The sequence below is a fragment of the Arvicanthis niloticus genome, chromosome 28 (genome assembly GCF_011762505.2).
Source record: "Arvicanthis niloticus isolate mArvNil1 chromosome 28, mArvNil1.pat.X, whole genome shotgun sequence".
Taxonomy (NCBI): domain Eukaryota; kingdom Metazoa; phylum Chordata; class Mammalia; order Rodentia; family Muridae; genus Arvicanthis; species Arvicanthis niloticus.
Window position 1 is genome coordinate 7822602 of NC_133436.1, and position 13736 is coordinate 7836337.

General features: G+C 43.0%; 1 protein-coding gene across 5 annotated transcripts in view; it reads left to right on the top strand.

Annotated features, from left to right (window-relative positions):
- The window catches only part of Prkn (parkin RBR E3 ubiquitin protein ligase), a 1141511-nt gene that overhangs the window by 927353 nt on the left and 200422 nt on the right, over nt 1-13736 (top strand). For 4 of the 5 annotated variants that reach the window (XM_076926642.1, XM_076926645.1, XM_076926643.1 and 1 more), the window contains one exon: nt 230-291. In XM_076926642.1, coding sequence (XP_076782757.1) covers nt 230-291 — 62 coding nt within the window. Of the gene's footprint in view, nt 1-229; nt 292-9322; nt 9395-13736 lie in introns of those variants that run through there. The other variant, XM_076926646.1, reaches the window with a different exon arrangement.

Sequence of the window (13736 nt, forward strand, 5' to 3'; positions counted from 1 at the left end):
TTCACATGCAGGCCTTTTCCTAAAGAATGACGGTCTGAGCCCAGGCAGAGGCCACCTCTCCTTTGAAGGTCTAGAATCTTTGTGGTTGGTGAGACATGTGTTTGAAAGTGCATGTTTATGTCCTTTTCGGCACAGGCATCAGCTGTTGGTAGTCACAAGGGTATATAAGAAAGGGACCACCATGCAGAATGACAGCGACACTTTTGTGATTAATTCTCCTCTCCCACAGCTGGCTGTCCCAACTCTCTGATTAAAGAGCTCCATCACTTCAGGATCCTTGGAGAAGAGCAGGTGAGTCATCCTTCCAAAAGCCACATCATAGTGTCATGAAAGATAGACACTAATGAGACAGTTTGGACCCTCCCTGGGGAGGCAGCATGTGTCTCCTGACCCACAGCACCCTGAAATAGGAAAGAAAGTCATGCCAGAGAAACATTCTCCCTCCTCTAGCCATCAGACCTGACAGGTTATTAATTGGTACATCTGCTCCCTGCCAGAGCATTTCATCTCAAGACTGGAGTAGTAAGCAGGCCCTGCATAGTGGCACACGAACAAACAAATACAGAGACAAATCATGCCTAAGGGATCAATAGGTACAGACACTCCTGATAAATCTGTGAGTGGGTATGCAGGTTCCTGTGTACCCAGTGTGTTGCTAATACTTTATGGCAGCCACTCTCTATGTGCAGGTGACTACATGACATAAAAAGGATGGTATATACACATACACACACGCGCACATGCACACAAACATATTCTTGCTTATACTTTTGACTACATAAAGCAAAATTGGCTTTCTGTATTGCTGGGTTTGTATCTGTAGATTCAGACAATCACAAAATAAAAATATTTAGGAAACAAATCAGCAACAAAAAGACTGAGACGATGACCCAGAGTATTAAGCCACTTGCTGTGCAAGTGTGGCCTCAGTTTGAGCCTCCAGGACCCATGTAAAGCTAGACACAATAGTTAATCCCAGTGTCTCTACAGCAGGACAGGGGAACCTCCAGGCTAGCCAACAACAGCCATGTGTGACAAAGGGACCCTGCCCCAAATGTTGCGGCCCGAGCTGCCCCACGTTTGGGGGCCAAAATGTCTTGGGCCTCACTGTCAGTGTTGGAACCCGCACTGCCAAAAGCCTTGGGGACTAACTTGTTACTGCCCCAAGCTGCTCGGGTCAGGGTTCAGCAAGAGAGAGAATGGAGACTAGACAGAGTGTGATTCAATCCCGTTTATTCTTTAGTCTCTCTTCTTCTCTCCAAGTCCCTAGTCTTGAGTTCCTAGTCCCTAGTTCCTAGTCCCTAGTGCCTCCAAGTTCCAAGTTACTTCTTCCAAGTGCTAAGTGCCTAATACCTAATATTAATCTCTTCTGAGTTCTCTAGTCCAAATGTCTTCTTCCTCAATGCCTAATTCCTACTCCAAGTTGTACTCTAAGTTGTACTCTCTAACCTAATTCCTAGTTCTAAGTTGTACTGAACTAATGCCTAATAACTAACTCCAAGTTGTACTCTCAAGTGCCTAATAATCTGTTGCTTTCTTCTGTTTGCCTCTCACCTTTTATATGTCTCACTTCTAAGCCACGCCTCTAAGTCATGCCTTTAAGTCATGCCCTTAGGCCTTGTATCTAAATCTGATCTCTAAGTCATGCCCTTAAGTCTCACACACCCAAGGGAAGATCCTGGTTATCTAAAGCAAGATGTTATCAGAGTGTGCTCAGCTGTTGCAGGCTGATGTAATCAAATCTCTTATCAGGGTATATGGCTCAAGATGGCTGCAAGGATGATAGCCGCCTTCTGTCGGCTCCCCACAGGTCCCCCTTTTTAAATTTTTTTTTCAAAAAGGAAGGCTGGGAAAACTTACAGAAACCGTGCCTGTCTTAGGTTGGATCAAATGACCCCAGCCTCCCTTTCCTGTCTTTGGATACTCAACAGCCATTGGTTGAGCTCCTGTCATAGGATGGTGAGGCCTCCCTTTTTAGGGGCAAGGGTCTTGAAGTGTTCTCTTACCCATTTTTGACTATCTGGCTTAGTGCGTAAGTTAGGGGTTAATCCTCATTAGTCTTGATGACAGAGGTTTTACAAATCCCTACTTCCAGCCTGTAATAATGGACCTGTATGGGTTTCATTTGAATAGCATCTATACAAAAGCCATCAGTTTGTTGAACAGCATGGACCCAAGAGACAAGAGACTTAACAATGCCTGAATAGTTAGTATAACAGCAACACTCTTTTTTAAGGGCAACACATAACTCCCTCTGTCTGAGGAGTAAAAAGTATAAGCCTCTTCTATTCTGTTTATAAACGTGTTATAGCAGAATCTAAATCTATAGAAATACAGAACTGATCATAGCTTTGATCTTAACAAAACAAGTAAGGAAATCTCCATTCCTGCTCCAGTCAATCTCAAACCCAAAAAACAACTATAGTAACTGTGGTAGTGAGTTTTCTCCTGGGTCTAAATAATGTTCTCCACTAAATAATAAGTTGGGAAACTAAGAGTTCAATAGAGCCACCCTGGAGGTATGGGTGGCTTCCACACTGGGGACTTCCCAAGTCAGGTTTGCTGGTTGATCTGTTCCAGTCTGAAGGCAGTTGAGAAGCATCTTCATGTTTTCTGCGAAGAAAAATATGCTTCTCAGGGAGTTTCTCCTCCCTGGATTTGTTATTGTTATCTATTTGTTTGATCAAGCTCTCTGGCAGCCAGCGTGCAGCATCTGCAGTTTGGGAATATATGCAGACAGAACCTCTTCCTTAGATAAGCACTGGATCTGGCCCATTCCAGTTTCCAGTTAATGGGTCTTTCTAGAGGACTGTTACAAAATTCTTTTTGGTATCAGGATGCCAGAATCTATTTGCAGCAGATTTTCCTTCAGAATCCAAAGTTTAAAAATTTAAAATAAAGAGTATGTGATGAAGGATATTTCTGGGGGATCCCTTGGTAGGATACCATTCCCCCTTTTTAATTTTTTCAAATTGACATTTAATGGTTCAATATGCCCTTTCTACCATACCTTGGCCCTGTGGATTATATGGAATACCTGTTTTATGTAGTATTCCCAATTTTTCACAGAATTGGCGGAAACTGGAGCTTGTATAACCTGGGCCATTGTCAGTCTTTATCTGTTTAGGCACACCCAATACAGCAATTGTAGCAAGCATATGAGTGATCACATGCTTGCTTGTTTCTCCAGATTGTAATGTCACATAAATGAAACCACTGTATGTATCTACACATACATGTATATATTTTTGATTGCCAAATTCATTATAATGAGTAACATCCATTTGCCAGATACTGTTTGGTATCAGTCCCTTTGGATTTACGCCCAAATGAGGAACTGGTAAAAGTGTAACACATGATTGACATTGTTTAACAATATGTCTAGCTTGTTCTCTGGTAATTTTAAACATAATTTTTAAAGTTTTAGAATTAAGGTGATGTAACTCATGATCCTTTATGGCCTGATCCAAGTTAGATAATCTCTTCTTCACTTTTTCCTAATCCTTTCCCTGGGGAAAGTTTACTATTTGAGCCGTGATTACTTCATTAGGGCTGCACATAATCAATCCCAACTGGGATAACAGATCTCTGCCCCAGAGATTAATGGGAAGGCCTGGGATGACATAGGGTTGTATATTCCTTGTATTACCTTCCTTATCTTTCCACGTCAGCACCTTAGAGCTTTGTTGTGGATTTTGACTTTGGCCAACACCCCTTAGATTGGTTAAGGTTGGGGTCAGAGGCCAGGTGGCAGGCCAATCGCTTTGTTTTAGGATAGTCACATCAGCTCCTGTGTCAACCAAGCCTTGGAATGCCTTTTCATCCAGCCATAGTGTCATGGGGAAATGTAAAAATTGACACTCAAAGTTGTCCTCTGACCTCCACATATATACTGTAACATGTGCATGCACCCTAAAAAGTTATATACATGCACACATATATCAACACAAAAATATTACAATAAAAATTAGTACAAATTTTGTAAATATTATATAATATATATAGTATTTGCATTCTATTGGGCATTATTAGTAATTTGAAAATGATTTAAAGTACACTGGGGGATATGTGTACATAGTATCTAAATACTACTCCACCAACCTATGTAACTTGAGTATCCTTGATGTTTTGTTTACAGTGGGAATACTGAAACTAATCCCCATGGAAACCAAGGGACAACTGAAACTCTCTTAATCCTTTTAGAAACCTACAGAGACTATATCAGTATGCTAATGTTGGTGTTAAATTGCCCTTGCAATACTTACACTAAATAATTGACAACGTTTTGGCTGGCCTAACTGATACTCTGATATTGAATCTTACTCTTTGCCAACCCTAACCAATTCCAAGGGCAATTGGAATTTCATTGACTCTGTTTTGCCAATGAATTCTGGGTTGTCTTTTGGTTTGTTAGGTGTCAAAGTTTCCTTATTTGTTGCTATGATAAGACACCCCTATAAAGAGCAACTCGAGGTTTATTCTGCCCCTCAGTTCAAGGGTAAAGAAAGGAAAGTGAAGGAGACAGAAGCTGGAAGCAGCTGCTCAGGTCACATCCACTCAAGAAGCAGAGAGGGATGAATGGTTCTTGCTGCTCAGGTCTTCTCCACTCATACAGGCCAGGGAATGGTGCTGCCCACAGTGGGTGTGGCTTCCCACCTCAATTTGTACAACCAAGATAATCCCTCACAGGCATGTGCTAAGGCCCATCCCCCAGGTGGCTCTAGAATTCATCAAGTTGACAGTGAAGTCAACCATCACAGTGTGTGTATATGGCAAAGTACTGTTTCCTGTTACCAATATGAGATTAAAACCAGAAAGGACCAGGGAAGGATAATCAATTGGTGTCTTTTCCACATCACCAAGTTAATAAGTCATAGTATGCTTCCTTGATTCCTTATAGTGTAAGCTTCTAGAATTGCAGATATAAATGTTTATTCAAGTCCGAGCTTCATCTCCCCACATTACAGGCATGAGTTGTTACTTGGCTCCTCCATGCGTTCATCTCATGACAGCCTCACAAGCCATTTTCATTGAGAACCTTAGACTTCTTGAAAGAACTACTGTTACTCAAATGTTCTGCTCAGATAATGAAGCCTTCTCTCTAGCTTACACCAGTGTTTGCAAATTGTTTCCATATTTATTTCAGACTCACTGTGTAATTAACAGGGAAAGAAGCCAACTGTAATAATCTTCTTAGATTTGCATGCAAGTTGGGCCACTTTGCATTCTCCTGGAATTTAATCAAGCAATAATCAAAATTAATATTGCCCTGATTAGTTATGGCAATATAGTAAGTACATCACTGTAATATTGATGTCTATGTCCTAGAAAACCCAAACTTCCTTCTCTCCTTTTATTCCAAGGAAGATGGAAAAGAAGATAATACTGAGCACCTACTGTACGCTATGAATCATTGAGCTCCTACTGTGTGCTATAAATAGTTCTTGGCTATAATGAATAGAGGTACCAAAAAAGGAATTCCCAACAGCATCATGTTAGGCTGGGAAAGTAAGTTCTGTTATGTAGACATAGGCATGTTCAATATATATCATGGGTGGTGGTAGTCACTGTCCTGCATAAATATAAAACTAAAAAGAGAGAATGACCAAGGAAGAGTTCAGATTCCTCACAGGTGATCAGTGAACAGAGGAGTGTGGATCCAGGAGAGGGAATCTACCTTCCTCCGAGGAAGCAGAAAGGTGGGGAAAAAGAAGAGAAGAAAGACATAGAGGATTACACACCCCATTGGGCTTTGGGCAATGTTGGGAATGGTGATTAAATAAATAGTTATTGGCTGAAGAATGAATACTGGATCCAGGGTGTGGAGGGAGGAGCCTGGTGGGAAATGACAAAGTCAAGACAAATCCAGGGATGCTGGCTGGCTGAGTTAGGATGAGGGCAGAACCAGTGCAATCACTGAATTGCAGTGAATAGCCACATAGACACTAAGCTCACCTGGAACCTTCACTGCAGAAAATTCGGAGGATAATCGGGAGCTAGCCATGGAAAAACAGAGAGGACAGGGAGAGAAGGGAGGAGCCAGAAGCCAATTCGGGAAAGAGTGGTAGAGCGCAGTATATGCAACCTGGTGGCTAGGAATGAATGCTTATGAGTTAGAGGGAGAAAGTATGTCCTTGGGCCTTTGCCATCCAGAGTCAATAAAGGAGACTATAAGAAATATGAAAAGGTACTTATGGAGAAGAGGCTGCAGTCTTGAAACATGAAACAAGAGTCTCAGAGGCTGAGGCAGTAAAATGATGGGGGGGTGGGATGCATAAGGACTTCCTTGTGGGAAGTTCAGGATCACGGAGAAGAGATGACATGCACTTCTGGACTTCTTCCATGGCTGATATAAACAGGGCAGATCATTAGAGGACAATGACATTTTGATGAAACACAAGACCGGCAGTGTGCCGCACATGTTACAGTGTGGCTCTGAAGAAAGTCTATTTCTACAGGGGCACGATGGCTCCTGGGGACTAGGGACACTCTCTAGCTTTCCTGTGTGCTCCAGACAACGAACAGGAGGTAACAAGAGGAAACCTTCATACATATGTGTGTCACATTGTCCTCAGAGAAATAACTTGGTCTTAGCAACCTGGGTTTTCCTTTTTACAGAAAGAATAATGGTCAGACATTTCTCAGAGTTTCTGTAACAAGCAGGATTGCATGTTTCTGATTGTAACTATTGTTTACATCCACCAATACAATCAAGTAGCAGCAGCAACAGGGTAAAACTTAAAATAAGCCTAGAGTCGATCTAACACATGACTTAATAGGGCTGACACAGATCCTGGCTCCCAGCTGCATCCAGTACTGCATGACAGACATACAAACCCACTATTACTTCTTCCTGTGTGACTTCCTTCTATTTTTATCAGTCTTTACTAGGCATTTTGAGACTTGGATTAAAAATGTATTACTAGGTATCTTAGTTAGGGTTTCCATTGCTGAGAAGAGACACCATGACCAAGACAATTCTTATAAGGGACAACAGTTAATTGGGGCTGGCTTACAGATTCAGAGGTTCCGTTCACATGGCAGGAAGCATGGCAGCATCCAGGCAGACACAGTGCTCAAGAAGGAGCCAAGAGCTCTACATCTTGAGCTGAAGGCAGTCAGAAGACTGGCATCCTCTGGCAGCTAAGAAGAAGCTCTTTTTACCCACCCCCACAGTGGCACACTTCCTCCAACAAGGGCACACCTACTCAAACAAGACCACATCTCCTAATAGTGCTACTCCCTAGACCAAGCATATTCAAACCACCACACTAGGTTGAGGGGATAGTGTAGTTGGTAAAGTACTTGCCATGGAAGCACAAAAAGCCAAGTTCAGTCCCTAGAACTCAGATAATGAAAGCTGGTTATGGTGACATCTACCTGTAATCCTAGTGCTGGGTTGCATAGAGGCACAAACAGGAAAATCTGGCATCACTGGCCAGCTAGTCTATGTTCCAGGCCAGTGAGGAAACATGTTCCAAAAACAAGGTAGATGATATCCTGAGGCACAACACCTGAGGTTGATTTCTCGCTTTCACATGCTAGCACATACATATATACATACACAAACATGAAAACACATATATACATAAATATGTACACACATAAGCATGCACACATGTATACACATAAACATACACACATGTACAAATACACACAAATACGTACACATGTACATACTCATATGCATACACATGTTCACACACACAAATGTGCATACACAAATCTACAAAATAATCACTAAGTTCTATTAACCATTCCCTTCTGAAATAAAACATAAACTCCTTGAAATTTAGAATAACTTAAATTTTAATTTATAATTTATTATCTTTTACCTGTGTGTATAACTGTGTGCCATGTCCATGCAGTGCTCCCAGAGAACAAAAGGAAGGCATCAAATCCCCTGGAACCGGAATCACAAATGGTTGTGAGCCACCGTGTGGGTGCTGAGACTCGAACCTGGATCCTCTGCAAGAGCAGCCAGTGCTCTTAACTGCTAAGCTCCTGATATGCTTATTAGAGCTTCTTGTTCTTTTTCTGATTTCACACAGTTCAGTCTTAGAAACTCAGTCATTGGGCAAGGAGTTTTAAACATCACAGATGAATAGAGTCACTCTAAAGTTTGATTTGAGTCCCAAAGCAGGTGTCACCTGTGAAGTCCATGAGGGTTGGACAGCCCTCAGAAGGCCTGCTTTTCAGGTGCCAGTGATCTGCAACCACAGGGAGGAAGGCAACTTGTTTTGGTTCACGGAGAGTGGACATGCTTTCCTCCCAAGCTCTGCAGATAGTAAAGGGAACTACCATCCACTGTTCCCTGACCAGTGGAAGGAAGATGGGACACATTGGGGAAAAAAGTAAAGAAAGCATGCCACTAGAGAAACAGCATAACACCACGAGGGAAATTTACACCTCTGCCTGACGTGTGTGATCAGTTTGGAAATTGTGATGGATGACTAAGAAGTCAATTGCATCATTTCAGTGAAGAGCAGCCGAGTTCGGGGCTCATGCCCTATTGCTCTGATAAAACACATGACCTAGGCAACTTACAGAAGGGTTTATTTGAGGCTCGCAGTTTCAGAGGGATAGGAGTTTATGTATGTATTGGTGAGGAGCATAACATCTATCAGACAGGCAGGCGGGCAAGGCATTGGAGCAGTAGCTGGGAGCTTACATCTTGATCCACAGCACAAAGCAGAAAAAAGAAGCAGTGAGAATTGCGAGAATCTTTGGAAACCTCAAAGCCCACCTCCAATGACAGACCTCCTCCAACATGGCCACACCTACTCCAACAAGGCCACACCTACTCTAATGTGGCCACGCCCACTCCAACAAAGCCACACCTCCTAATCCTTCCCAAACTGTTCTACTAACTGGGGGCAAAGTATTCAAATATATGAGACTATGGGAGCCATTCTCATTCAAAACACCACAAGGCCCAAGGTAGAAGTCATGTTACTAAGCCTAGGGTTTCCCCCAGAGTTGTCAGGTAAACAGGGCTGTGGATATCTGTGTTTTCCAGGCTGCATTTATGGTGGTAGATAATGAAAATCTAAGTCAGACTAGAAAGAAATTAAATTTGAAAACGGCTAATGGCAAGGGAAATTGTTAGACCCAATAATTAAAAGTCTCAAGAGGTTGAATTAAGTCATGTGCTTATGTTGATTTAAAAGTTTAGAAAAATAGGGGATGCTCCTTGGAAGGGAAATACTAGGAGTTGGTCCCTCTTCTTGAGGAAATAAGGCCTAAAAAGAACTGTGGGAAACATCACAGAGATGATGACATCAGCCTGAAAGAGCACATTGGTAAATGGTTCACCAAACAGGAAGGAGTTCAGGTTCCCCAGAGTAATCACAAAGCCAGAAGCCGAGCTGCAGACTGAGCCAGAGAAGCCAAGGAGTCTGCAAGACCAAGGGAGGTGGAAGAATTTGGGGTAAGTCAAAAAAAGAAAGACCATTTCAAGAAGCTGACTACACAGGACAGTTTGTTTCTTGTGGATCAAGACCACAAGGGAAGATGGAGGAGAGAGGGGAGGAGCCAAAATTGATACATACTGGAGAATGGCCAATGACATTGGAGATTGTTACAATGCACAGGACACACACCAAAGGTCAACCCTCAGCAGGGCCCAATGCCCTCTGCTGATCGCTGCAGGAAAACATGTGGTCCTCTAAACCACCGGTATCTTTCACTGCAGAAGGCCCCCTTCAAGGCATAGGCTGGCTCATGTTCAAGGGTAGAACACAGTAGATGTGAGCCCATCTAGACCAGACCAGAAAAAATCATTATAAAAACCTCCAAGTCATTCAGGTTCTGATGGGTTCATTAAATAAGTGTTCGCTAGAATGAACCCATTCTAGTGTCTCACCCACAGCTTTACACAAAGCTTGTGAACAAATGGCACCCTGCCACTCCCTGCTACTGGCCTCGTAACCGCCTGGAAACCTTCAGGCCTGCCCCAGCATTGGATGAAGAGTCAGATTCCGAAATGAATGGAAAGCTGTGAACATCCTGAACTGAAAAAAAAAAAAAAAAAACTGTCCAGGGAGACAGAGGAAGGAAGGTGGGGTCGGCCATAAGGACCACAGCTCCTTCTGAGGAAATTAGAGCCCAATTCTACTTCTCTACAGGGTGGGGCTTAGACTTGCCGACTAATCTAATACTACCCCAAGCTTTTGCTATGGACCAAAGGAAAAAGAAAAAATATTGTATATAAAGGCAGCAGTGCCGGAGCTGTGTCCATCAAGATAGCGGGCTAGGAGCTTCTGCTTACAGAGTCTGAGCAAGTCCCATCAGCTAAAAACCCTTGGGAGGAAGAGATCTGGCATGGTTCCTGCCTTCCTAGTCTTGTCTTTCCTGAAGGTATCCTGCTGTGTTTAACAGAGCACAGAAGAAACAAAGGAGCCAGTCCATTTCCATTTCCTTCCCGAAGATTCTACCACCCCCAGAAGTTGAGATACAAATTCTTGGCACCATCTCATGTAAAGTATCCTAAGGGCTTCCTAAATTACAATCCAGAATTCCATCTGTCGCCCCTAGTCATTTCTCCAGTATATGCTGACGTGCTTCCTCCTTGCATTCGGTTCTACCATCCTAATGATTGCTTTTTCTATGCGGTGAACAAGGTCCAGCCCTTTCTCTAGCCAATTCACTTCATCAGCAGCTGACAGATGTCCAGGGATGCAAAGAACATTACTGGAAATGGCACAGAGAACAGGCTCAGCAGGTGACAGGAGCCACCACTGAGACCATCACTAACTTTCTCAGACTAACAACCTGCAAATGAGGAAAAATAAGAAGGAGATTACAGACGATTTTAGGAGTGCTTTTTTAAAAATAATAATAATAATAATAAAACCTTCTAATGCATGTGGAAAAATAGAGCATTCTCTGCATAGCAAGGGGAAATATTTTAGGAAAATGTAATCATCTTTTACATAGTTGTTTTTGGCATTTTTAACCCAAGCAAGTAAACAATAAATGGGTTTCAGTGTGTGACTAAAGAACAGTGGACCATTGGTTTTTGTTCATTTGTTTTCTCTTTTTATCAAAATGGAAAAAGGAAGGAAAATGGAGGTAGTGTGCCAAGCTGGGTCCTAATGTTGAATGCCCACACAGTACCAATGTAGAATTCAGACTGTGCATCCTTGTGACCCCAGGTCTTCACCCATCACTCCCTATGGGAAGGATTCAGCCAGTAGGCAAAGGGCTGGCACGGGTGTGTGGCACAGAGCACCAGTTCCCCAACAGCAGCTCTTCTCCCCGTGATTAGGGGGGGTGGGGGGGACGGGACGCGAGTGCCACACCCACCTGCCCCAAGGACCACCCTCATAGCTTCAGTTAACAGAAACCAGAATCCATGCCAGAAGGCAAAAGAGGCCCAACAACTGTGCCTGAGTGCCCCCAAAAGGATGCTCCAGAAAACACCAGGAAGCTCAAAACCAGTCTGCAAGCAGTTGCCTGGGGGCAGGAAGCTCCTGGCTGGCTGACAAGTCCTGACTCACTTTCACAGAACATCTGCCAGCTCTCCCCCATCCTGGTCTCAGCCTCCTTCCACTGTTCTTAACATTTCTCTGACTTTTAAAATCTAGAGTTCCTTTCTTGCTTTATTTTCCCCCAGGAAAGCATGCAAATTAAGCCCAAGAGTGAAACAGAAAACAGGAGGACACAAAAGCACAGTTCTCTCCTAGCCTGACTCCTCAGGCGATCACCCATGTTCTTTCATGGACTTAGCATGCAGTCAGTCTGTAAAAAAGAAAAAAGAAGATCACTGGCCCACACGGGGCTTGAACCAGTGACCTCTGCCTCATTATGGAATGATAATCTGCTCAGTGAAAATCTTCTAACTACCTTCAGGCCAACAAAATACAGGATCCGTTTCATCATACTATCCCATGATTCATTATTTAGAATCCTAAAACATGATTTTGTTGAAACCCCAATCAGCCTGGTACTTTCAAATGAATACTTCTTGTTTTTAAGAGAATCTGTGAGAGTGCACACAAAAAGATGGAATTTTTATTCCACAAATAAGGTAGAAAGCATAATGACAAGCTAAGATCTTACTGAGGTGAGGCATTCATTCTAGCAATGCATCTGTCATTATATTTCCATGAACTATGAGCAAGTGATTTGTTATTTTCCTTGGGTGAAGAGTCACATGCTTTCTTGGCATGATTTTTTTTTAATTTTTTTATTGGATATTTTATTTACATTTCAGATGTTATCCCCTTACTCCACCCCCCCAGGAACCCCTATCCCCTTTCTCCACCCCCCAGGAACCCCTATCCCATCCCCCCATCCTCCTGAGGATGTGCCCCCACCTACCCCCCCACTCCCACCTCCCCACCCTTGAATTTCCCCACACTCGGTGTCCAGCCTTCATGAGACCAAGGATCTCCTCTCCCACCTATGTCCAACAAGGCCATCCTCCCCTACATATACAGATGGAGTCATGGGTCTCTCCCTATGTGCTCCCAGGCTGGTGGTTTAGACCCTGGGGAACTCTGGTTGGTTGGTATTGTTGCTCTCCTCATGGGGCTGCAAACCCTTTCAGCTCCTTCAGTCTTCTCTCTAACTCCTCCATTGGGAATCCCTTGATCAGTTCAATGGTTAGCTGTGGGCATCCGCCTCTGAATATGTCAGACTCTGGCAGACCTCTAAGGAGACAGCTTTATCAGGCTCCTGTCAGCATACACTTCCTGACATCCACATCATCAACTACTTTTGGTGACTGCACATGGAATGGATACCCAGGTGGAATGATTTCCAGACAGCCCCTCCTTCAGTTTCTGTCCCACACTTTGTCTCCATATTTGCTCCCTTGAGTATTTTGTTACTCCTTCTAAGAAGGACCAAAGCACCCATACTTGGTCTTCCTTCTTCATGAGCTTCATGTGGTCTGTGAGTTGAATCTTGGCTATTTCAAGCTTCTGGGCTAATATCCAATTATCAGTGAGTGAATACCATGTGTGTTCTCTTGTGATTGGGTTACCTCACTCAGGATGATATTTTCTAGTTCCATCCATTTACCTAGAAATTTCTCAAATTCATTGTTTTTAATAGCTGAGTAATACTCCATTGTGTAAATGTACCACATTTTTTTTGTATCCATTCCTCTGTTGAAGGACATCTGGGTTCTTTCCAGCTTCTGGCTGTTATAAATAAGGCTGCTATAAACATAGTGGATCATGTGTCCTTGTTATATGTTGGAGCCACTTCTGGGTATATGCCCAGGAGTGGTATAGCTGGGTCATCAGGTAATGCTATGTCCAATTTTCTCAAGAACCGCCAGACTGATTTCCAGAGTGATTGCACCATCCTTCAATCCCACCAACAATGGAGGAGTGTTCCTCTTTCTCCACATCCTTACCAGCATCTATTATCACCTGAGTTTTTGATCTTAGCCATTCTGACTGATGTCATTATGTTTCCATGAACTATGAGCAAATGATTTGTTATTTTCCTTGGGTGAAGAGTCACATGCTTTCTTTGCATGATTTAAAAAAAAATACTTTCACCAATATTATGTAACAAAATATAAATTATTTTAGATACGATAGTTGATCTTCATTATCAACTTGAGATCTAGACTCACTAAAGGAAAGAGCTTGCCTGTGGGGGATGACTAAGATGAGAAGACCTGACCACTGTGGGCGCCACCACTCCCCAGGCTGAGCACAAGTGTTCAATACTCCTCTACTTGCTGAAGGAAGACATAATATGATCAGCTGCTTCAA